Source organism: Cervus canadensis, chromosome 8 (genome assembly GCF_019320065.1).
Source record: "Cervus canadensis isolate Bull #8, Minnesota chromosome 8, ASM1932006v1, whole genome shotgun sequence".
NCBI lineage: Eukaryota > Metazoa > Chordata > Mammalia > Artiodactyla > Cervidae > Cervus > Cervus canadensis.
The window spans coordinates 26919707-26943722 of record NC_057393.1 but is presented as its reverse complement, the minus strand read 5'-3'; the positions used below and the strand labels follow the sequence as shown (position 1 = coordinate 26943722).

Sequence of the window (24016 nt, the reverse complement as noted above, 5' to 3'; positions counted from 1 at the left end):
GATGGATTAAGAAGGCGGACATTAATCAGTGGAGAGTAGTGGGGGACTGTGGTAAACAGGAGGGCACACTTAATACATAAATGGCAGGGGCACCTCAGCTCCGCCCATCATGGCCATCCCAGCTTTTCCCTCCGCTTCTCTCCACTCCCTGCAACTCAGCTCTCGCGCCGCACCTCCCTCCCCTCTCTTCCTCGGGGCGTTGCAGGCTTTCAGTGCAGCCACCCAACACGGGCGCCCCCGAGAGCCGCAGAGGAGCAGCTGATGCGATGCTCTCTGACGTAGACCCACTTTTCCCCTGGGAACCCCGAGCGGGCTGAAGGAGGGGACAAAGCCGCGCCCTGAGGGTCTACACTCTAACTGGAAAAACAGAGCCTCACGCCCAGGAGCTCCGGGGTGGGCGTGAGAGTACAGCACACCTCTCAGAAAACACTAACCTCCCGGTGGATTAAAGCGGGCAAGGAGGGCAGGGTCAAGGGACGCGATAGAACCGCGCAGTGTCTAGATGGGGACGTCCCATGGTTCAGGCACCCCTCCACACAAGTCACTTCCAAACCAGACGATCCTCGGCGAGGGGCTCATCAGACAGGCGGTGGCTCCTGCACAAATGACTCTGTCCCCTCGCCCTCGGTCCGGGGCGCGCGCAGCTGCAGGAGCCACTGCGCCTCCCCGCCCGCGCTCCTGGAGGCCCCCCTCTCCCCTCTCCGCCAGACCCGAGCAGGAGCTCCGCCCCCAACGCACCGCCCCAGTCGTCCCCCCACCCCCCCCCCCGACGCCTTAAAACCCGGTGCACGCCGCCCCACCGCGCCCCGCCCGGCGCACCTCTCCTCTCCTCGCCAGCGCCAGCCGCAGCCGCTCTCCCGGCCCTGGTCCCGGCACCATGAGCTTCGGCTCGGAGCACTACCTGTGCGCCTCCTCGTCTTACCGCAAGGTGTTCGGGGACGGCTCGCGCCTGTCCTCGCGCCTCTCCGGGGCTGGCGGCGCGGGGAGCTTCCGCTCGCAGTCGCTGTCCCGCTGCAATGTGGCCTCCTCGGCCGCCTGCTCCTCGGCCTCGTCACTCGGCCTGGGCCTGGCCTACCGCCGGTCCCCGGCGTCCGATGGGCTGGACCTGAGTCAGGCGGCGGCGCGCACCAATGAGTATAAGATCATCCGCACTAACGAGAAGGAGCAGCTGCAGGGCCTTAACGACCGCTTCGCCGTGTTCATCGAGAAGGTGCACCAGCTGGAAACGCAGAACCGCGCGCTCGAGGCCGAGCTGGCCGCGCTGCGGCAGCGCCACGCCGAGCCGTCGCGCGTCGGCGAGCTCTTCCAGCGCGAGCTGCGCGATCTGCGCGCGCAGCTGGAGGAGGCGAGTTCGGCGCGCGCGCAGGCCCTGCTGGAGCGCGACGGGCTGGCCGAGGAGGTGCAGCGGCTGCGGGCGCGCTGCGAGGAGGAGAGCCGGGGGCGCGAAGGGGCCGAGCGCGCCCTGAAGGCGCAGCAGCGCGACGTGGACGGCGCCACGCTGGCCCGCCTGGATCTGGAGAAGAAGGTAGAGTCGCTGCTGGACGAGCTGGCCTTCGTGCGCCAGGTGCACGACGAGGAGGTGGCCGAGCTGCTGGCCACTCTGCAGGCGTCTTCGCAGGCCGCGGCCGAGGTGGACGTGACTGTGGCTAAACCAGACCTGAGTTCGGCGCTGAGGGAGATCCGCGCCCAGTATGAGTCGCTGGCCGCCAAGAACTTGCAGTCGGCCGAGGAGTGGTACAAGTCCAAGTTTGCCAACCTGAATGAGCAGGCGGCGCGCAGCACCGAGGCCATCCGGGCCAGCCGCGAGGAGATTCACGAGTACCGGCGCCAGCTGCAGGCACGCACCATCGAGATCGAGGGCCTGCGCGGGGCCAATGAGTCCCTGGAGAGGCAGATACTGGAGCTGGAGGAGCGACACAGTGCCGAGGTGGCCAGCTACCAGGTAAAGGTTGGAGCGCTGCGTAGAGAGGGGAGTCCTGTTTTCTCCGGAGCGTATTTCTCGCACAGTTGGGGCCCTCGAAATCAAGGGGAGGATGAAAGGGGACGGAAAGCGCCCCGCCCAGAGGCACCGGCAAACAAAAAGCCCTGGGGCCTCTCTCGCTAATTTTAGGGGCCTGGACCCCCTCTTTCCCTGCCCCTCACTTGCGTCCCTGTCTGAGCCCTTCTAACAAAGAAGCCCTCAAGCTTCTATTCTTCAGCAAGTGGGCAAAAACACGCTGGCGACCTGAAGAACAACCCCCTCCCGAAGAGGGAGTGAGCGCAATAGGGGTGGGTCACAGCCTTCCGTGGTTGGCGGTGCTGTTTCCGCTGTCTGGCTTGTTTGATTGAAATGCTTTGAAATGCTTTCTGGGCGTCCTGGGAGTATTTCTGCCATTGGGTTGGGGGAAGAATGCGAGACTATACTGGCAAGAGTTATATCCCATTGTCTTGACTTTTGCCCTCAAAGGAGTAGAGACTGGCAGCCAAGGAGATGAGTGATTGGGCTAGTTATAACCGCCCTGCTCTATTCTCTCCCAGCACACACTCAGTTCCCTCGGCGACTAACGGTATTTCTTCCTAAAGAACGTATTACAGACGTTAGCAAAGGAGGATGGTCGGGCGCTGTCCTCGGTGCTGATCTCGAGTTCTTCCCATCTCAGAATTTCCCTTCTGTCTCATGTCCCAGTTATGACTCTCTAGGCAATTAACTGCTTCGATTGTTTTTTTTTTTTCCTTTCTGCAACACCAACACATCAGTCTTGGCTACCTGCAATCAAGGGTCACCTCGTGGACAGCCTCAATTTTCACTTTCATGGATGGCTTAGCATTTAACAAAAACCACTTAGTCTGCCCCGCAGCAGTGAAGTCCTACTTGAAAATGACCATTTCCTTAACATTTGTCCATCCTAAGTGCATGTGATAAATCACAGAGATGAGTGCATCTTTGTTATAGGTCACTTATTTTTTTCCTGTCTTTGCCTGTCCTCTAAGCTCCTGTGAAGGTATCGATTGGCTCTTTCCTTCTTTTCTCTCCAAACAAAGGCCACTGTATCTTCAGTTTTACTACATGGAACATTCTGGGCTTATGACCACAAAGGGCACAGAAGAAGGTGAAAAGTGTGGAAAAGAATCTAAATAGTGTGGTTCAGTTTCAAGGTGCCATAAAAGTTCCATTGGATAGAATGCTAATAGTTCAGAAACTTGCAATAATTCATTATACCAAGCTCAAAGTTTTCATTTGATAAAATTAATAATGTTTAGGAACGTTAAGAAAATACAATCAAGAAAGCAGTGAATCCTCAAATTGCTATTTTTGTCTGGAGCCAGAGAATTACTATGGGTGTGCAGTATTTGCTGTTCATTATAAATAACTCCCTTTGATAAAGGAAGAAAGCTTGCTTAGGCTATTTATTTTGGTGTTTATAATTACAGTAATATTCAAATAAATACTTTTATTCCACTTCAAAATCTTTAACTTGAACTTTTCGCTATGTGGCCTAGCTCTCAATGGCCTGAACTAATTATATTTATTTAATTGAGACTTCATGTTTTCTTCTAGAAGCTTCAAAGGATGGGCTTCATGATCTTCTGAAGGGCTAGCCCAGTATTTCTCTAAAAAGGATAACTTACCCATAATCACCATCTGAATTGGGCTTTGCCATGTCATCTATTTGCTTGGTGTAGCCCCTACATTCTAAGAAGTAGTGACAGTATTGTCTGGTTTGTTTTGTTTGCTTTAAAAGGCTTTCAGTGTTAGACAATAGTAGGGTCATCCAGACTAGCCTGCAGAAAACAAAAAACAACAGAAACTGCGGCATCTGCAGCTCTGCAGTGCTGCCCCCATCAGCCATAGACTCAGTGGACCTGCTGTGAATGGAAGAGGAGATCAGACAACAGATATATATATATATGTATGAGGAGGGTAAAAGCTGAGGAGGGGCTCACATCTTTACCTGCAGATCCTGAAGTCCTGAAGTCACAAGGGTGTCATCAGGCTATTCTGACAATCTTAGCAGCGCTGATTGAGATGAAAAGCCTCCTTTCCCACAGTGAGATTCAGCCATTGTTTTCTTGCCCTCTAACCCCTCCCCCTCCCCTTTCACTGCAGAGATGGGAGGCTGTTCTCTTTCTTTTGCTTCAGAGATTAGTGGTAGACCCATTTTCTTTTGCAGGTTTGCCACCCTCTTAGAGGCAGAGGAAGGCCCCATTAAAGTCACGTTTTCCCTGCCCCAGAGAGCTGACAGCCTATTTGAGGAAAGAAAGCTTATCACACTTTTGAAAGGGTGAAGAATGAGTCAAGGTGACATATTAATAGTGAGTATACAGTGGTGTATGCAAGAGCTTGAATCAGGCGACACGAAAAATTAAGAGGCACTAGGACTTTTGTCCTCAGAAGCCAAACAGAGCCATCCTCTTTAACTAAAGGCTTTCCATTTCTGACACAAGGTGATTCTGGTTCCTGCCTCACCGCCATTAGAGTCCCTGTTCTACCAAAGATGTCTAAGGACATTTTTGAACGTTACTGGGGGCCCTGGCCCTATACGACGGTCAATCTTGGAAAGCTGAAGCTTTCCTTGAAAGACTTTGCGGAACAATCAGGATCACACCATCAGTTAATGCTCTCCAGGGAGATGAGCCAAGTCTGCCCTCTTCTCTCCAGTATGAGATTGAAATGTAGCCTAATTAAATAGCAGGAAGGGGCTGGCCCCTTGGAGATTGGGGGTGGCAGTGGCTACATATAAATCTATAACCTGATAGATCCATTTCTGAAATTAGAATTCAAGAAAAAGGTCTTTGTTTGGTCCCCTTTTCTCTTTTTTTTCTACTCTTCCTTATGCTTTTTGCTTTCTTTTGTTCTGTTTTTGCCCCCTCTCCCTCAGTATATTAGGGCTTCCCTGGTGGCTCAGTGGTAAAGAATCTAGCTGCCAATGCAGGAGATGCACGTTCTATCCCTGGGGATCAGGAAGATTCCCCTGGAGGAGGAAATGGCAACCCTCTCTAATATTCTTGCCTGGGAAATCCCATGGACAAAGGAGCCTGGTGAGCTCAAGTCCATTGGGGTCCCAAAGAGTCGGACATGACTTAGCAACTAAACACCAAACATACCACCTCACTGTATTATCACCTGGGCCACCCTTTAGAGCCTTTACAGAAAAACTAGTGGTTCCTAAACCCATTGACCCACCAAGGTTACTTGGGGGCTTAACAGAAAGAGTCTCAGGCTTACTCCCAAAGATATGGATTCAATAGTTTGCAGGTGGGGCCCAGGAATATGTAGTTTCAATAAAAGCACTGCAGCCTGTCAATTCCTTAGACTTATTTGGGGGTGCACTGACTTAAACCACCTTTCCCAGTGTAAACCAGCCTATAGAAATACTTGTAGTGCAACATTTTTAAAGTATTGTAGAAAAATCATGGGATGAAACAGATAGGAGTAGAAAAGGCAGCAGAGTGACCTGTGAGTGCACCACGTACAGAAATCCCCTCCCCACCTGCGTTATCAGGCAGAGCAGTAATTCTGAACAGCCTCCGTCAATCAGATGGTGCCGCCCTCACTAGTGTTCCCCTGGGTGAGGGCCCCTAAAAGTGATGAGCCCACAGCTCCGTCCGTTGTCCTGTGCTCCGTGGAAGATGCTCTGGTGGCCTGTTCTTTCTCTTACTTCCAGTCCACATCCTTCCGGCCCTGAGGAGGATGCTCAGCCATTCCAGGAGAGACCCCTGGAATGGGAGTGCCTCTCTCCTCAGTCTAAGCCAGCAGCTGCTTTGTGGTTGGGGGAGGGGGCAGACTGCAGTGCTCTGCTCAGATTTCCAGCTGGAGGCCATCTTTGGCAGGGCTTTTGAAGGGCAATGCAAGACAGCCTGGGGTGGGGAAGAAAGCGCAGACAAAGAGACTACATGTTGAAGAGCAGTGGTCAGCAGTCAGCATAGTTCCTTCTAAAAAGAGCAAAGTCATGCTTTATGTCTACACTGATCCATAAAATAGACCTGTGAAATGTGTGGCAGAAAAGTTCAAGGAAATCTCATCTATCTAGAACTCAGGTCCCCAGCAACCTCTTATTCAGAAAACAGCTGTGAAACAAAAATAATTTTTTAAAAGGAACTAATTAACCTACTGATGTGACACATCTATCTCTAAATCACATATTAGGAAGTTGGCCCCTCTGTTGCCCCCTAGCTTATTTGTTACATTACTTTGTGATTCTAAAGCATTTTGCTATTTGGATATCAAGCCTGCTGCAAGATAGAGAAGAGGAACCACAGGAGTCAGGTCTTGTCAGGAGTGAGTAGCAGCAGATTAGTTCAACTTTCAGGACAAAGAAAACCACTAGCAGCAAACACTAGTTCAAATACTGCTCTCAGGGGCCATTTAGGGTAGAAATACACAGCTTTATATATACCTTATATGTACCTTAGTTGACCTAAAAGATAAAACACATCACAGAATTGTAGAGAAATAATTGATCATTATCTTAATCCTTAGTTGCTGAGAAAGGTTGCATTTTGTTTAGTATCCTAGGAAAGAGTAGTACAAAGCACTTTAGAAAAGTTTTTATTTAGATTTTTTATTAAAAACTGTTATGGAAACCTGGGTGTCCAGAGCTGAAACGCCTATGGCTGTTTTGAAGAATGAAGTATTATATTAAATTCTGATATTTAAGGTTTTAACTTTGTACCTTCCTATCTGGAGAAAGAAAATAATATCCTTTAAATGAAAAAAAAAAAACAAAAAACAAAAAACCAACTGTTACGGAGATGTACATCTTCGTGAAAAACAAAAAATAATCCAGTGCTTTATGGGATTTGCCTCCAACTCTCCAATGTTAAAGTTTTATTATACGTTGCTTTCTTTAGTTATCTAAGCCAGGGGTTGCCTATCTCTCGGATCTAATGATGATCTGAGGTGGAGCTGATGTAATAATAGAGATAAAGTGCACAACAAATGCTGTGTGATTGAATCATTCCAAAACCATCCCCTCCCCTCAATCCATGGAAAAATTGTTTTCCACAAAACCAGTCCCCGGTGCCACAAAGGGTGGGGACCGCTGATCTAAGAGGTTGTAGGGAGGGCTTGTGATCAATTTGTCCATATCATTAAAAGGGTAGAGTCACATGGTATGATAGTAACAATAATAAAAATTACTAACATTTATTAAGCAGTTCCTAGGTACCAAATGCTGTTCTAATGACTATTATCTAATTGAACAGATAATGGACTCATCACATAATAATGTGAGGTGCATTAAATTGAAATCCTCACTTGAAGATCTCAGAATACCTTAGAGAAGAATAAACATTATAATTTCCCATATACAGAAGTGGAAATTTCAAAGAAAGTAAAGTGTAGAAAACTGAGGTATGTTAGATGTTTGTGGCAGGGCAAGAAATGCAATCCAAAGATCTTGATGAAATCCTCTTTTTTTCCTCCTGTAACATTTCTCCTGCCCCTCTGCATAATCAGAATACTTTCTCCCCTTTCTCCTTTTTCCTTCACCTTAGACTCTTTTCCCCTTACCACAGTATATTGATTCTCTTACTCCTAGGGCGTCACTAGAAGATTTGCTTATAGCTCAGATGGTGGAGTCTGCCTACAATGCGGGACAACCGGGTTCGATCCCTGGGTCAGGAAGATCCCCTGGAGAAGGAAATGGCAACCCACTCCAGTATTCTTGTCTGGAAAATCCCATGAACGGAGGAGCCTGGCAGGCTACGGTCCATGGGGCTGCAAAGAGTCGGACACGACTGAGCAATTAACACTAATTTAACCTCACATATAGCAACCATCAAGTAAAATTTCTTGGCAAAAATCCCTTTAAAATCTTATGATCTCTTAACACACTTTGGAATATTTCCACCATTGTTCAGTGTATTATATATTTTCCTCACTGCTTATCATTCCTTGCTCTGTACCCATCAGTTAATTGGGTTTTTTCTTTGCAGTATTCCTGTCAATATTTATAGAACAGGTAGGTGGTATGAATTTTAATTCTTTCTGCAGATTCTTTTGATTTGGAAGTTTGCACCCCCTGACATATCAGCCCTGCCTTTCACCAGCATTTTATCATCCCTACAAGGGAAGTTCAAAGGATTCCTCAGCACTTTCTTGAGGTTTCTGATATATTTATCTGCATGACTGTTTCATAAAAATAACTCTCAGCTACTGTACTCTCCATGTTGAGAATTGCAACTGAATTATATGAGTTATTTGCTCAGAATAAGAAAAGAAATTCATTCAACAGTCATTCGTTGAGCATCTCAAGTGTTCACTGTGCTGGGCTCTGGGCTTCCAGGGGTGAACTAACAGACGGCTTCCATGTAGATTACGTCCCAGGAAAGTAGATTTCTAACAGTGATCTACCCTCCCAGGGCCATTTAACAATGTCTGGAGACAGTGCTGGTTATCACAGCTGGGAGAGAAGGTGCCGCTGGCATCTAGTCCATAGAGACCAGGAATGCTGCTAAAAATCCTACATTCACAGTGATGCCCCCCCTCAACAAAGAATTACCCATATAACAAGAGCTAAAAAGCAGAGTGGCCACTTTTAGGTGGGAGCTTGCCAGGAATGCTGCTAAAAATCCTACATTCACAGTGACGTTCCCCCTCAACAAAGAATTACCCATATAACAAGAACTAAAAAGCAGAGTGGCCACTTTCAGGTGGGGGATTTTTTCTGAAGATACTTTTTTTAAAGTTTTCACGAATTTCCGTCATGGGCTAGCAGCTGCCCTGGCTTAAGGTAAAAGTACATGCTAGATCAGTGTGGAGAGGGTACTTAATTGGATGCCCAAGACCTGAGTAAAGGGCATTTGAACTGAATCTTGTGTAACATGAAGTCAGCCATGTGAAGACCTGCCACAGAGCATTCCAAACAGAGGAAAGAGCTAGTCTAATGGGCCTGCGATAGCAATGAACTTGGTCAGTTTAAGGAGCAAAAGAGAAGGCCACGGTAACTAAAACATACTGAGCAAGGTGAAAAGTATAGGCTGTGCTGAGAAGTTTGCACTTAATTCCAAAGCTGTTGGAGGGTTTTAAGTAGATGAGCAGATCTGCTGTGTTTTTAAAAGATCCTCTCGTTTTTCAAGAATCACAGATTTAAACCTTTTTTTTCTTCTGTGCCTGGTTTTGCACCTGGAGGAACTTAAAGCACAATTATTATATGAACTTAAGTTTCTTATTTTAAAAAATTGTAATTTCAATCTGCTGTTTGGATTAAAAAAAATAATTCCTTGAAGTGTTTATGCTTCCTCCCTATCTGTCATGTAAAATTTGGTCAGTGAAGTGATTGAGTAGCAGACTTCCATGAAACCATCACAATGAATGGAGGCAGAGGAGACTTGCCATCCTCTCTGTGCTCTCCACAATTGGAATTTTCTGAATCTAAGCTCCTAACCTGAGCCTTTGGTTTTGAAAAGGACATTCAACAACTGAGTGATTCAGCAGTAATACAATAGCAAGGGAGGGACAGTAAGTGAGTAAAAAATAAATATCTTCCTGGTGTTTAGTTGAGAACCCTGTGCCCTGTGGTAGAAACGTATCCAGATCTCCTGGGACCTTTATGGAAAAATTAAGATGTTGGGACCCCATCCTGGGACAATTGAATCAGAATCTGGGCTGAGGGACAGGTATGGATTTTTAATGTGTAGGCAGAGTTGAGAATCCTTGCTTTCTCAATCTTGATGAATGACAGCCGGTTTGGCCTACGTATATTGGATTTGTGTTGCTGCTTTTCAGGATAACATTGGGCAGCTGGAGAATGATCTGAGGAACACCAAGAGTGAGATGGCCCGCCACCTTCGGGAATACCAGGACTTGCTCAATGTCAAAATGGCTCTTGACATTGAGATAGCAGCTTATAGGTACGTCACAGGGCATGCTCACCTAGGCAGATCCCATCACCTAGGGCATAGCTACCCAGATAAGTGGTTTTAGGCTCCGATTTCTGATGGGTGAAGTGGGGGGTGAGGAAAGGCATCACTGGCTCCTTCCAGGTGAGCTGACCCTTACGTCCCTCATCTTGGTTAGGTCCCAGCTCCACGCTGCTAGTACCTGGAGGCCTGGAGTAGTCTACCTACCTCTGCAGAGATTTAAGGGAATAATGTGAGTGCACAGAGGTTGAAAGAAAACCCATCAGACTCTAAAAACAGGGTTCATATAACTTAGGAAGTCCTCATAGATGAGGTATCCCCCTGGACTCCCACTTAAGCAATGTGTAAGTAAACATTTACCTTTAAAAAAAAAAAAGACAGCAGCTACTACTTTTTGAATGACTACTGTGTGCTAGGCACTATATTAGATTCTGCATATAAATTATCTAGGTATCAGGTTATATTATCATTTTGCAGATGAGGAAACTTGAAACATAGGCTGATTGTGTAACTTGCTGAAAGTCACAGTGTTTGTAAATGAAAGAGTTCAGACTCAACCTCAGATCTGTCTGAGAACTTTTTCTTTTTTTCTGACACTTTGTATACTACTTCAAAGCTCCCAGAGGATTTGACAGTGTTTTGAGTTTATGATTTTTTTTTAAATGATAAAAGTTACTGGAATTATGAGAGGAAAAGAAAGATATTGGGGCCATTCTATTATGATGCTGTTTAGGCCAGGCTGGAAAAAAGCTTGGTATCTGAAACAGTTTAATTCCTTGGTTTCTGTTGTTGCTGATTCCATTTTGTTTATATCCTGACATGCTGAAAAAATACAGATCTCAAGTTCAAGCTGAATTAGGCAGTTCCTTTGTGGCTTTCTTACCTTCTTACCCCTGTTGCACTTAAGGTGTTAATTAGTAAATTACTTCTCCTTAGAGCTTTGTAGATTCTAAGTGCCAAAAACGAAACCAAGGGGAGTTGAAGGGGTTTTTTTTAATGTATTTGCAAATAGGATAGGTTTCCCCTTGACAATGCTTTAAACATAGCTGGTGCTAAAGGTGTGTGTGTGTGTGTGTATGCGCGCGCTAGATGAAAAGGTGTGTGTGTGTGTGTGTGTGCTGGATAAAGTCCAAGTCTTTGGCCTTGAAATTCAATATTTATTGGTCTCAATGTCATGAAGAAACTGTGAAATCTGGAATCTGGAGTCTTTCTGAAATGAATAGGGGATAGAGGGTTAAGTTGTTTAAAAAGTTGCAAGTTGACTTCCTAAGAGTTTTTCTCTGTTGGATTTACAGGAAACTGCTGGAAGGCGAAGAGACACGTTTCAGCACCAGTGGATTAAGCATTTCAGGGCTGAATCCACTTCCCAACCCAAGCTATCTGCTCCCACCTAGAATCCTCAGTTCTACCACCTCCAAAGGGTCAGCCACTGGGCTGTCTCTTAAGAAAGAGGAGGAGGAAGAGGAGGCTTCTAAGGTAGCCTCAAAGAAAACCTCCCAGATAGGAGAAAGTTTTGAAGAAATATTGGAGGAGACAGTGATATCTACTAAGAAAACCGAGAAATCAAATATAGAAGAAAACACCATTTCAAGCCAAAAAATATAATTCTCTCGCTTAAACAAAGTTAATGCTTAGGAGGGGATAATATACACTTGACTTGTTAAACAGCCTATTCCTGATCCAAAACACCTGTCGCCACTCTACATTGTCTTCAAGGCTTCAGTCTCATATTTAGCATTGAATACATACTTTCTCTAATAAGAAAACCACACCTTAGATTGGAACAAACCGTAGTCCTAGAGCAATCACAGAGGAGTTATCTAAGAATGTAGCTTTCTCACCTAAAGCTCAGGCTTCACAGCTATAGATGATTCAGGTACAGAGGAAGTACAAACTAAGGTGCTAAATCTGTGATCATCACCATCTTGCTGTGAATTGAAATTAAAACCTATATTCACTCACCATACCCAGCCGTTACCCAGCTATGTAATCTCACTCTAGATATCTAAAACATGAGATCACTGCCAGAGATAAACCCACAGCCCACAACACACCCAACACCACTCGGATAGAATTGTTTCACAAATGATAGGTGTTTGTTTAATGGGTATTTTCCCTCACACCCCCCTGCAATTCCATATATCCTTTATTCCATTCAGGAAAAAAAAAAGGCTAGTGTAGTATTTGTCCCTTTAAAACACATTTAGGTTCTTCTCAAAAGAACTTAACCCCTTTAGCTCTCTCTGCTCAGTAATTAGAATTAGATGCATGTTGACCATTTCTATGATTCGTGTAATGACTTCTCCATGTCCATTTCATGTCCTTTTAATTATATACTTTAAAAAAAAATGGCAGTGATAAGTTTGTGGGTTGCCCCCAAGAAACAATGAAAAGAGTCCCTAGGTTTTAGACTTTTAGCTTATTCAAATCCATTTAATTAGGAAAAAGGAATAGTTTATTAAGAATGTAGCTTTTCACCTTAACTTTAGAAGCACAGTCATAGTTAATCCCAAACTGTGATTAAGCTGACCTTAGATTTAGTAGTGCAAGCTAGAAGAGGTGAGTATTTGTATGAAGGGGAAAAGACATAAAGTCTCATTTATCCGTGGCAGTTCATTTGTGGTGATAGAGAATTAGCTGTTTCATGCCTTTTCCCTTAAAATCCCCATATTCCCCCCCTAGTCTAGGTTCTAAAAAGGCCTTGTCTTACACCTATGCCTTTTAAGAGTATAAGTGTAGATTATTTTATCACCAGGACACAATGCTCCTGCCCAAAAGTAAAAAGTCCCTTCTGGTCAATCAACACAACCAGCAAATAAATAAAAGAAATCTTGGTCTTCTAACAGAGTTTTGCCCAACAGATTTCCCATTGCTGCATAGTTGGTGGGGTCTTGCTTCCCTGCTGGAGAGATACTCAGACCAGAGAAGGGACACGGTTGTCCTGATCAAACGCTAGGAAATAGGTTCTGAGAAGTCCAGTTTTCATTTGCCCAGCTGTGTAGCAGCTGCATTGCCCAGTCTTCCACATGTGCCAAGTTTGATGCAGAATTAATTCTCTGTCAGAGTCACTTCCACAGATCTGAAGAGTTGCCATATCTGTGTTACACATCTCCATTTCTGTGGTGAAAAGGACATGATACTTTTACTCAACTTTCTGATCCTAGCACGTCCTTCAGCCGTTCAAGGAACTTGAAAGAATACTTTTCTCTTCTTCCTTTCCCTCACTCCATTCCTGTCTTTACTCCTTACACTTACTGTAAAACATTAGTAAAATCAGAATTAAAAGTCACACGAATCCCACCAACATAACTTGTGTTTTGTGGTTTCTGCTGCTTTAACTGAGAGAAGCACTGTTTTGGTTCAGTGAACAGTTGCACACCCTGATAATTCAGAAATCATATGTTCTCTGTTCTGTGCATCCTTGTTTAGTGTTTCATTTTTTTTTTTTCCCTGTCGAAGCCTTAGGGCTATAGTCTGCAGACTGTCTGGTCTGAAACATAATGCACTAAGTGGACAGTTCATGACAGGAAGTGGAGAAATCAAATCAATCAAATGATGAAAGACAATGTATTCTGTGCCTGGATAATGATTTAACTAGCTTAGCTTGCTGAAGATTTCTGAGAATGAACTGGCAGAAGGCACATGATAAAAAAGTTCTTCAAAACAGTAAGAATCTTTTCCTTCTTTGAAAATGAGGCTCTGCTTTTGCAGAACCCACGTGCCTAGGTAGAACATGGGCAGCAGTAATAGAATCTTCCTCTACTGTAGTGATTCTTAAAACCTTTTTTGGGATTAAAAAGGCTTCTCTCCCTTGGAGAAAGCTATGGATCCTTTCCCCCAAGAAAATACATGCACAAAACTACACAGGTCAAGGGATCTGTGACTCCTTTAGAACTATCTACTTCTGGTATACAGAAGTCCATGGATGCCAAGTTGAGATCTCCTAATGCCATGCCAGTTTCCAGGATGGGGACTGCCAATGAGGGGATATATGGATGCAACTCACAGCTGATGATTGAAGCTGGAGCTTGCTGAATCCTGAACAATGTTGTCATTTTCAGTCCATCTGTCTAAAGGCACTTTCAGGCCACTTGAAGATACATTAGTGGTGCTGCTAGTGAAAGATGTTAGTTGCATACTGAGAGTTTTGAAATAAAACATCTTTTAGGAACTTCCATGGTGGTCCATTGGTTAACACTCCTCACTTCTAATGCAGAGGATACAGGTCCAATCCCTGGTCAGGGAACTATAATCCCACATACTGAGTGGCACAACCAGAAAGTAAAACACACACACACAAACATCTTTTAGGGCCTATTAAAGAACAGTAGATTCATCAGTACATGGGCTTGCAATGTAGACATTTGTTGCCACTTCTAAGAATAGTAGTATGTGGTTACTAGATCCTTCTCTATGCAAGGCCAGAGTTCTTTCCTTAATTTATAGAATTGCTGACTCTTACTAGTCTGTATCTCCTATTTTCAGTGAGTTGCCACTAATTGCCATGAGCTTGTTTATAAAAGAAAGACATTAAAAGCATATTATGAAGTTGATAAATTATTAAACCAGAACAATTATAGTAACAGGGAAACATGGCATTCAGCATCACCAGGCAGGGAGGAGACGGAAAGGGGAGCAGCAATATCGACTGTTAGGACAGGACAGGACAACAGAGTGAGTCTGTGAGACTATGGGGAAGCCTGTCCATGAAGCATACTAGTGATAGACTCAGTCACTAGGCAATGTGATCCTCCACATCCTGAAATATATTAGTAACAGCTCTTATTTATTCAGTACCTACTTACCATATGCCAGTCACTCTACTAGGCAGTAAACATAGAATGATCTCAATTAAGCCTCACAACCCTCCCTAGGTATAGTATTTGTATACCCATTTGACAAATGAAGGAAGAGAGTCTTGGAATGACAAAGTTAAACCCTTGTCTGATGCCCCATAGTGAGTAACAGAGCTGGTTTTCTGATGCTTCAGTGCCTGCTTTTCTTTCCTATGTTGCCTTTCTATGTAAAAGAAAGTCCCCCCAACTTGAGGAAGTAAACATCTTTCTTTTCATCTTCTTTTTCACTCCTTCCTCCCAGGGTTTAACGGAAGGTTTCTCTGCCCCAGAAACCCTTGGCAACATTGAGTCCCAAAGGAAAACTGGTACACATTGCAGATTTCCTGAGCCTACTGCCTTCCTGCACTGCAGTGAGGTGGTGGCAGCCCAAAACTGGGTCTGGGCCCATCCAACCATGAGCCTCTGCATGCTCCTGCTAAAAATTATAGAGAAGTGGATGCTATTTACCTATTTTTTTTAAAAGGAGCTTTAAAAATATTTTTGTAAAGGAATTCTATAGCTCAGTATCAAAGAGCTGGAATTAAGGGGCTGTTACAGAGGGGCCCATTCCTCAAGAGGTAATAAATCCAAGACCATACCACCACTCATGGATCTAAAGGCAAACATGAGATAGTTTTTTTTAATGTATTTAAAATCCATTAGAACAGAAAGCACATTGGCAGTTGCTAGGTCTGGAAAAGAGGGGTATAGAAGTGGGGCTTTATTGTGGAATGATGGAAATGTTTTGGAACTAGATACAGACAGTGACTGCACAACACTGCAAATGTACTAAATGCCACTGAACTATTCACTTTAAAATAATTAATTTTATGTCATCTAAATTCACCTCAATTTTAAGAATTCACTGATAGAGAATTTATGAGTCTATCAGAAAAATAATTATGATGTCTGCCATACCTTCTGCTCCAGCTGAGACCATTATGTACAGCCACCTGGGTCAACCCAGTAGAAGGAATTCCATTTGGACAACATTAAGCCAGATCTAATAAGAGTAGTATTGATTTCAAAACAGAGCCTGGAGAAAAAGCCAGAAATCTCCCTGGATGTAAATGAAAGAAAGAATAGCTAGAAATGTTGCTTGCTTATGAGTAGTTATCACTGATTTCCAGCTAATTTTATTTTTATTATCATATCATCAGAAATCTGTAAGTTCCTTAAAAACATCCAAATTTTAAGAACACATTTTGTTTCTTAGAACCAAATAAATTTATATACCTGAAAGCACAGTGCTAATTTAAAATGGAAATAACTGAAGGGAGCTTTGCAAACACAGTTCCTATGTGAAATTTTATTTTTCTTTCTAGACAGTACATTACTGGCTTTGCTGCGTGTTCAGATTTAAATGTACAGGTTAGTTGCTGTCATCATGCCTTTTGCTATTTTCAAATATCTCACATGGCTATGCCATTTGCAAATGGAGTGAGTGCTCCTGAATCCAATCAAACAAAGGGCTGTTTTTATTATATTACCAACCCTTGCTGCATACACTTAAATGGAGAAAAGAATGGTTACTATGTGGATCAAAAGGCTGCTCTCCTCCTCTATCGATCTCTTAGAAGTTGATTGGATTGCCCTCATGTTTTATGCTATTTCACAAGCTTACTAGGTGGGGGTGGGAACTAGCTAAAATTTATCAATTCTTCCTTAAAATCCCTTGAAACACACACACACATACACACCCCAAGATTATAATAAAACAGAGTGAGTCATACCACAGATATTTAAAGAATTATGTTTCTACAGTGCTTCAATGATTCTGAATAAAACAAAACAGAGAGCGCTCAGGCTACAAAGAAAATGAAGACTGATCCTGGAAGGGTCTCCAGGCTTGCTTCCTCATTGATTAATTACTGTAGATCACCACATGGCTACCCTCTTCCCTGATGAGACAAGTGGTCTGAGACTTTTCATTCCAGTTTTATCACATTCTCCTAGGGGTTAGAGAATGCTCAGCAGACTGTAACCAAAATCATTAGTATAAGGGCTGGAGTTTTAGAATATAATCAGTAGCAGTCTGGTTAATTGCTGATTATTACACAGGACAAAAAAGCAGCTCTTTCCTTAGAAGTGCTTATTAAAACAAACTTAACTCAGGTTTGTCTGCTATGCCATATGTGTGAATAAATGAGAGGGGTAACTTCCATTCCTCATGATTTCCGGGCATGCATAAGAATTTATACATGACATATAGAATTCCTGATGTCCTTTAGGACTAGACAATCTTCTATCTTAAGTCAGACATAACCTCAGCAAAAGGAACCTGTCTCTGGCAACTGAAGTTGTCTGTCCATGGCCTAACCTAGTCTGTAAAGTAGAAACAGCAAAGTTAAGATTAGAACTAAGATGAAAGCAGAATTCAGGTCCAGCTCCAGGGCCTGTATCTCTACACTTGGTCTGGTCATTAATAGAAGGAAGTGAATATAGAAAATATACAGGACAGAAAATGGGGAGGGGGGTACATGGTTTAACTTTGATCTTTTAATATTAACAGGCCTAATTATTCATTGGAAACTAATTCAGCAAAGTAATCTAAGAAGTGACTACCAAGGGACCATAACTGAATTTGAAAACAGACTATATGCCAACCACTATTCTGAGTGCTTAACACATTCATTAATTATTGTAACAAGTCTTTGAGTTAGGTACCACTGTCCCAATTTACTGATATGGAAACTAAAGCTCAGAGAAATTATATAAAAGTTCAAGATCACACAGCTTGCAAATAGCAAAGCTGGAGGTCAAATCTGTGAGTCTGGGCTTCAAAATTCATGTCCTTAACCAATGTGAAATACTGCCTCTAGGCCTACTGGGGGGGAAAAAGTCTGTTCCTGGCAAACATCTTCACTTTCTGATTTAAAATGTTCAACCAGCTTTTCTTTGGGAAAAACATTTTCTTAGAAACATTAGAAGAAAAAAACTTTTCTCACTTAAAAGAAAAAATAGTATCAGTATAATAACCTGTGTCAAACCACTCAGTCATGTCCGACTCTTTGCAACCCCATGGACTATAGACTGCCAGGCTCCTCTGTCCATGGGGATCCTCCATGCAAGAATACTGGAGTGGGTTGCTATGCCCTCCTCCATGCAAACTTACCAAACTAGGGATCAAACCCAGGTCTCCCACATTGCCTGTGGATTCTTTTAACATCTGAGCCACCTAGGAAGCCTTGTAAAACCACAGGTACCATCAAAATGAAACAAATATGCAGTAAAGATCAAACCATAATATCCATTCTATGTAAATAAATACTTGTCAAGCTTTCTGAAGATCAATATGGCATTTCATTTATGCATTGACTATTAATCTCAATAAACAATAAAAATTTAGATATCATCTGTCCAGTTTTGAAGAGAGGCCAATAATCAAACTCACGTACACAACAATATTATTGAAAAAGGTTAAAAATGAGGACCTACCCTTTGTCCATGATCTACTGAAGACAGCAAAAATGAACATTCAGAGTCAGCTTGATTATTCTCTATTAACAGAGCCTTCTAAGATAACAAAATACACCAGAGAGGTTGCCAACTATTAGAACTTGAAAAGGAAAAAATAACTTTTTTTAAATTAGTCACATATACATCTAATAAGAAATTATGATCTGGTCATCCTACAAGAATATTCACCTAGGATCAAATCACCAAGATTATACTTTGCATAGGCTGAACAGGAAAAGTAAACTGGCCAGTGGCATCACTTCCAAGAATTCAAAGCCACAGTTGCTGTAGAGGGGTCGCTGTGTGAGTGTGTGCAAGAAGTCTGAATCCAGAGGAGAGATTATCAGGGACTAGATAAGAATGTATCTGACTCAATCAGGAGGGAAGGGCAGTGCAGTAGAAGCGGAGGGGAAGCTCAGTGAAGCCCAAGGTCAGAGGAAATGATGACACCAGAGAGAAAAGACTGGGGTGGCATTTAGGGAGGAACTGAGAAACCTGCCAAGCTCACATTCTGTCTGACTACTATTGTCACAAATTAGCCCCCTGGATGTCTTTGCTTAGAGAGGGCTTAAGCGAAAACAGACAACCTACCAGCTGTGCCAAAGAAATCTTTCTCTAGCCATTGAATCTAGACTCTGGAATCTGTACTTCATATAGTCTTATTTGTGCAGATTTGAGGATTTAGTTTTGTTTCTGCTTTTGTTCCTAGCAAAAATCCCTCTTGAAACAGTCAGGCTAACCCAAGGCAACAAGACAGTGCATTTGTCTTGTTTTTGCTCGTGCTTTTTCCTCATCTTAAGTCTTTGACCCTCTGGTTATTTGAAGACAGCTACCATATATGGCCTCTCACCACTAAATTCTTGCTTCTCCAAGACAGAAGCAATTGGTCAATGCTTGCTCTTGTTTCCTGAGTCTCTCCTTGTGAGTGTTCCCTATCCCACTGCCTTCCCGTCTGTCAGTATTTCTAAGGTATGCTGCACAGAACTGGATAAAAGATGCATTGGAGATTAGAAGTATTAACTCCCTTGATCTGAAACTGTATTTCTACTGATGTACCCAAGGTCACATTGCCTTTGCAAGTACCGATTTTTAAACCAGTCAATCAGTGTTTTTACTTAGTTTACTGTCTAACAGTAAACAGTAAACTAACAGTAGTAACAACAGGCCAAATAAAAATAACCAGATAAAATTCATTCTTTGGGTTTCCTGGAGGTCAAGTTCAAGAGGGAGGGAAAAAAGAAGGGGTGGAACTCTTTGTGACTAACATAGTATTTACTAGTATCTGCCTTTGGTAAAATTCTGAGATGTGAGTAATCCATAGACTGCAAATTCCTTAAAGGCAGACTACCTTCCTCTAATTTTAATTTTGTTGTCCACACAAGTGATATTCTTTTGACTTATTGCAGAAATATTTATCAAATAATTACATTTAATGTTGTTGTTCAGTCGCTCTGTCGTGTCCAACTCAGTGCGACCTCATGGACTACAGCCCATCAGGCTTCTGTCCTTCACCACCTCCTGGAGCTTGCTCAAACTCATGTCCGTTGAATCAGTGATGCCATCCAACCATTTTGTCCTCTGTCGTCCCCTTCTCCTTCTGCCTTCAATTTTTCCCAGCATCAATGTCTTTTCCAATCAGTCGGAAAAGGTGGCCAAAGAACTGGGGCTTCAGCTTCAGCATCAGTCCTTCCAATGAATATTCAGGGTTGATTTCCTTTAGGATTGACTGGTTTGATCTCCTTTTAGTCCAAGAGACTCTCGGGAGTCTTCTCCAACACCACAGTTCGAAAGTATCAATTCTCTGGCGCTCAGACTTCTTTACGGTCCAACTCCTACATTCACAAATGACTACTGGAAAAATCATAGCTTTGACAACATGGACCTTTAATTAATTACATATAATACTCTGCTTTAAAAAATAAGTGTCTCCCCATGCTCCTATAAACCATTATTTCTGAGCCCTTGGAATAACCTTAGTACGCCTGAGAACTTGGTCACACCAGATAGTGTATGCTGACAATGTGATTTATGGTGAATGCCTATTTTTATGTACCTGGGACATGCCATATCAGGTTGTCCACTGGGAGGCTGCTGGGATATCAAGGCTGCGCGCCTATGTGACTGAATTCCAATAAAAACTCTGGATTCGGCCTGACTCGAAGCGCCGGCCCGACCGGTGGCGGTACCTCGGACCCTGCGATGGAAGCGTGTCCTAGAGGGCCGGGTAACCAACTGTGGGTGACGAGGCGGCGGAGGTGGGTCTCGAGCGCCCCTCCAGGCCTCGAGTACCCCGAGCTGCTGGCGCTCGCCGCTGCCCGCCCGTCAGCCCCTCCCAGGAGTGTGTAGAGCGCGTGTGCAGAGGCGTGCGGAGCCAGCGCAGCGAGGACCATGTTGCTTCCGAACATCCTGCTCACTGGTACACCAGGGGTTAGAAAAACTACGTTAGGCAAAGAACTTGCATCAAGATCAGGACTGAAATACATTAATGTGGGTGATTTAGCTCGAGAAGTTTGATCACCGGATATCATGGAGTCTGGCAAGATGGCTTCTCCCAAGAGCATGCCGAAAGATGCACAGATGATGGCACAAATCCTGAAGGATATGGGGATTACAGAATATGAACCAAGAGTTATAAATCAGATGTTGGAGTTTGCCTTCCGATATGTGACCACAATTCTAGATGATGCAAAAATTTATTCAAGTCATGCTAAGAAAGCTACTGTTGATGCAGATGATGTGCGATTGGCAATCCAATGTCGTGCTGACCAGTCTTTTACCTCTCCTCCCCCAAGAGACTTTTTATTAGATATTGCAAGGCAAAGAAATCAAACCCCTTTGCCATTGATCAAGCCATACTCAGGTCCTAGATTGCCACCTGATAGGTATTGCTTGACTGCTCCAAATTATAGACTTAAGTCTTTACAAAAAAAGGCGTCTACTTCTGCAGGAAGAATAACAGTTCCACGGTTAAGTGTTGGCTCAGTTACTAGCAGACCAAGTACTCCCACGCTTGGCACACCAACCCCACAAGCCATGTCCGTCTCAACTAAAGTAGGGACTCCAGTGTCCCTCGCAGGGCAAAGGTTCACAGTACAGATGCCCACTTCACAATCCCCAGCTGTAAAAGCGTCAATTCCTGCAACATCAGCAGTTCAGAATGTTCTAATTAATCCGTCATTAATTGGGTCCAAAAATATTCTTATTACTACTAACATGGTCTCATCACAAAATACTGCCAATGAAGCATCAAATGCATTAAAAAGAAAACGTGATGATGATGACGACGATGACGATGATGATGACGATGACTATGATAATTTGTAATCTAGCCTTGAAGCATGTAACATGTATACTTGGTTTTGAATCTATTGTACTGAGATTAAACATGCATGCTAGATGTTTCCATGTTGTGTTCTAGAAAAAATAGTATTTAATGAGTAAATATGTTTACCATACTTTTCGATTGAGCTGTTGTGTTGGATTTTCTTTAATAGGATTAGTAATGGTTTCTCGTCAGCCTTTAAGTGTAAAAAATAAAGTTGCAATTCGTGTTTAAAAAAAAAAAAAAAAACCTCTGGATTCTAGGGCTCAGGTGAGCTTCCCTGGTTAGCAACACTTCACATATCATGTTGGGAAAATTAAACACTCTCCTTGCATCTCCAATGGAAGAGGACAAATGGAAGCTTGTGACTGGTTTCTCCTGGACTCTACCCTATACATTTTTTCCTGCTGCTCATTTTAATCTGTATCCTTTTATAGTAACAAGCTATAACCAAGGGCATAATAACTTTTTGGGTCCCATGAGTCCTTCTTGTGAACTATTAAACCTGAGAATGGTCTTGGAGATCCCCAACACATATGTTAACACCAGGTAAGAACAAAAATAGTAAGTAATTTGTGCAAGAGACATTTACGCGAGGCAATGAACTCCATAGCTGTTACTTTGTCCACTGTCAAATAAAGGCATCTGGTATAACCAGGGAACGTAAAGATGTTTATAAAATATTTATTTGATGGCACAGTTTAACTTTGCTTTGGATGTCTTGTTCCTTAAAGAGTTTTAGTTATTTTTAAAAAATCCTCAATAAACACAAGCATTTCAAAATAGGTTAAAATAAAATTTTATTAAAAAATTGTATTAAATGTTAGAAGAAATTTATACAGAATTCATAAATTCTTTATAAAACAATCACCAATCTTCCTCCAATTATAATTGCTTTTATGCAGATTCAGAAATTTTACAGTGAAATAAGGTCTACAAAATATTTCTTTTAAAGCATCACAATGCTAATTTTAGGCAAAATAATCTTTAAAATGGAAATTTTTGCATGCAACTGAGTGAGCTCTCAAACACCCGTATTCTTTATCACAGCAACAAATGGGAAAATGAACATTAAACTGACTTACTGAGGAAACAATGAACAAGTATTCTGTAAACCTTAAATTCACTCAAATTTTTAAATTACTTTCAAAAGCAGTACCATTACAAGGTACTGACAATCATACTATGTACTCAAAATTAATGTTAATCAAACTAACAATCAAAAAAATGTTGCAAAGAGGCACCCCTTGCTGTAAGGTATGTTAAATGTGCCTTCATTACACTGAAGACCTAAACCCTACAAGGGACAGCCTCCTCACACACAAAAAATTATAATTCATCCCTTTTAGAAGTGGATAACATCTCTTTAGTAGTGTTGCTGGTTTGAAAAAAAAAAAGACATAAGTTCAAAATATGACGGCAACATACAAAAGTGGCCCATAGTTTTGGTCTTTGTCTGAGAGGTACATTCTGTAATTTAACAAAGTCTGGTTTTAAATTTTCAGTTCAAAAGCACACTCCTTTTCCAATTGGATGACTGCCCAACTGATGCCATTCCAAAGAGCAGAATCCCAATCACCAACTTGAAAGGGGTATGGCTCAATGAAGACAAAAACAGTGACTGATTTACCTCAAAGATTAGGAAACAAAATCTATATCAAAGTATCTGAAATCATAAAAAGTAAATGCTTTAAAAAATTTCCCCCTGAGCTATGGATGCTTTTTATATAGTCACTTACTAGACAGACTTTTTACTAAACAGATCTTTCACTAAACAGACGCATTCTATCATTCCAAGTTATACTTAAAAATCCTATGATTTATAAGACTCCTATGATTCTTGGTGCTGAAAATAGATAAGTTACATCCCAAACAGCACAAAATGATAGCAATTACATGTTTCATGGAAATCTTTGGTGAGAATGCAATCCTGCAGAAGCCTCCTTATTTTGTTCACCCACTCCTAATAATCTTACAATCTTCAAGTAATTTTCAAAGGAGAAACCACAAGTCCATAATGAAGAACCAGCAGACCATCCTGAAAAAAAAAAGTGTTCTGCAGTTACTTGAAAACCACTTACATATATGATCAAGTCAAAGATAGTTTATTTTTCATAACCCAACACTAATGTGAAATTCTTTGATTTAAAGAGAATAAAGGTCCAAGATAAAGAAACTTGCTAATCTACTCACCTCATAACCAAACACTCCCTGCTAGTGTGCCTTTTTAATGACTCTTAGAAGAAAATCCTGAAACTACCAGTATCCACAGTTTGTCAAGGTTGTTTATGGCTAAACAGTTCTCCAAAAAGAACTAAAACTTTTCCTTTTGCAGATTGCTTAATATATCACCCAACTTCGGATTTCTCTAAGAAAGACTCAATTATCATAGAGTATCATGGGTCTGCTAGGAAATAAAACATTTATTTCCCATATAAATGCAGCTTACAACTAAAATAAGTGAGAAAACTTCAGAACTCTTACCCATTTAATACATGATACATTTTACTTCCTCCTTGAAGAATGTTCAGTACAATTCACCCTTTCTTTGATACCC

General features: G+C 42.5%; 3 protein-coding genes across 3 annotated transcripts in view; 2 read left to right on the top strand and 1 right to left on the bottom strand.

Annotated features, from left to right (window-relative positions):
• The first annotated feature begins 803 nt into the window (after positions 1-803).
• Positions 804-13149, top strand: INA (internexin neuronal intermediate filament protein alpha). The gene is made up of 3 exons (XM_043475543.1): positions 804-1942; positions 9710-9834; positions 11139-13149. The coding sequence occupies exons 1-3, from the start codon at positions 878-880 to the stop codon at positions 11446-11448; spliced, it is 1500 nt and encodes a 499-aa protein (XP_043331478.1). The 5' UTR covers positions 804-877; the 3' UTR covers positions 11449-13149.
• A 7354-nt stretch (positions 13150-20503) lies between these two features.
• On the top strand, positions 20504-21592 carry LOC122445963 (transcription initiation factor TFIID subunit 9). The gene has a single exon (XM_043475552.1). It carries the CDS (start codon positions 20664-20666, stop codon positions 21459-21461), a length of 798 nt encoding a protein of 265 aa, XP_043331487.1. The 5' UTR covers positions 20504-20663; the 3' UTR covers positions 21462-21592.
• A 647-nt stretch (positions 21593-22239) lies between these two features.
• The window catches only part of PCGF6 (polycomb group ring finger 6), a 28082-nt gene continuing 26305 nt past the window's right edge, over positions 22240-24016 (bottom strand). The window contains exon 10 of the mRNA XM_043475551.1: positions 22240-23497. Within this exon, the coding sequence (XP_043331486.1) occupies positions 23441-23497 (57 nt within the window). The 3' untranslated portion in view covers positions 22240-23440. The remainder of the gene's footprint in view (positions 23498-24016) is intronic.

Bases quoted from the DNA above. Each gene is read 5' to 3' on its own strand.
- INA (XM_043475543.1), top strand. From the start codon at position 878: ATGAGCTTCGGCTCGGAGCACTACCTGTGCGCCTCCTCGTCTTACCGC. The intron at 1,943-9,709 runs GTAAAGGTTGGA...GCTGCTTTTCAG, and splicing joins CCGAGGTGGCCAGCTACCAG to GATAACATTGGGCAGCTGGA. The intron at 9,835-11,138 runs GTACGTCACAGG...TTGGATTTACAG, and splicing joins ATTGAGATAGCAGCTTATAG to GAAACTGCTGGAAGGCGAAG.
- LOC122445963 (XM_043475552.1), top strand. From the start codon at position 20,664: ATGGAGTCTGGCAAGATGGCTTCTCCCAAGAGCATGCCGAAAGATGCA.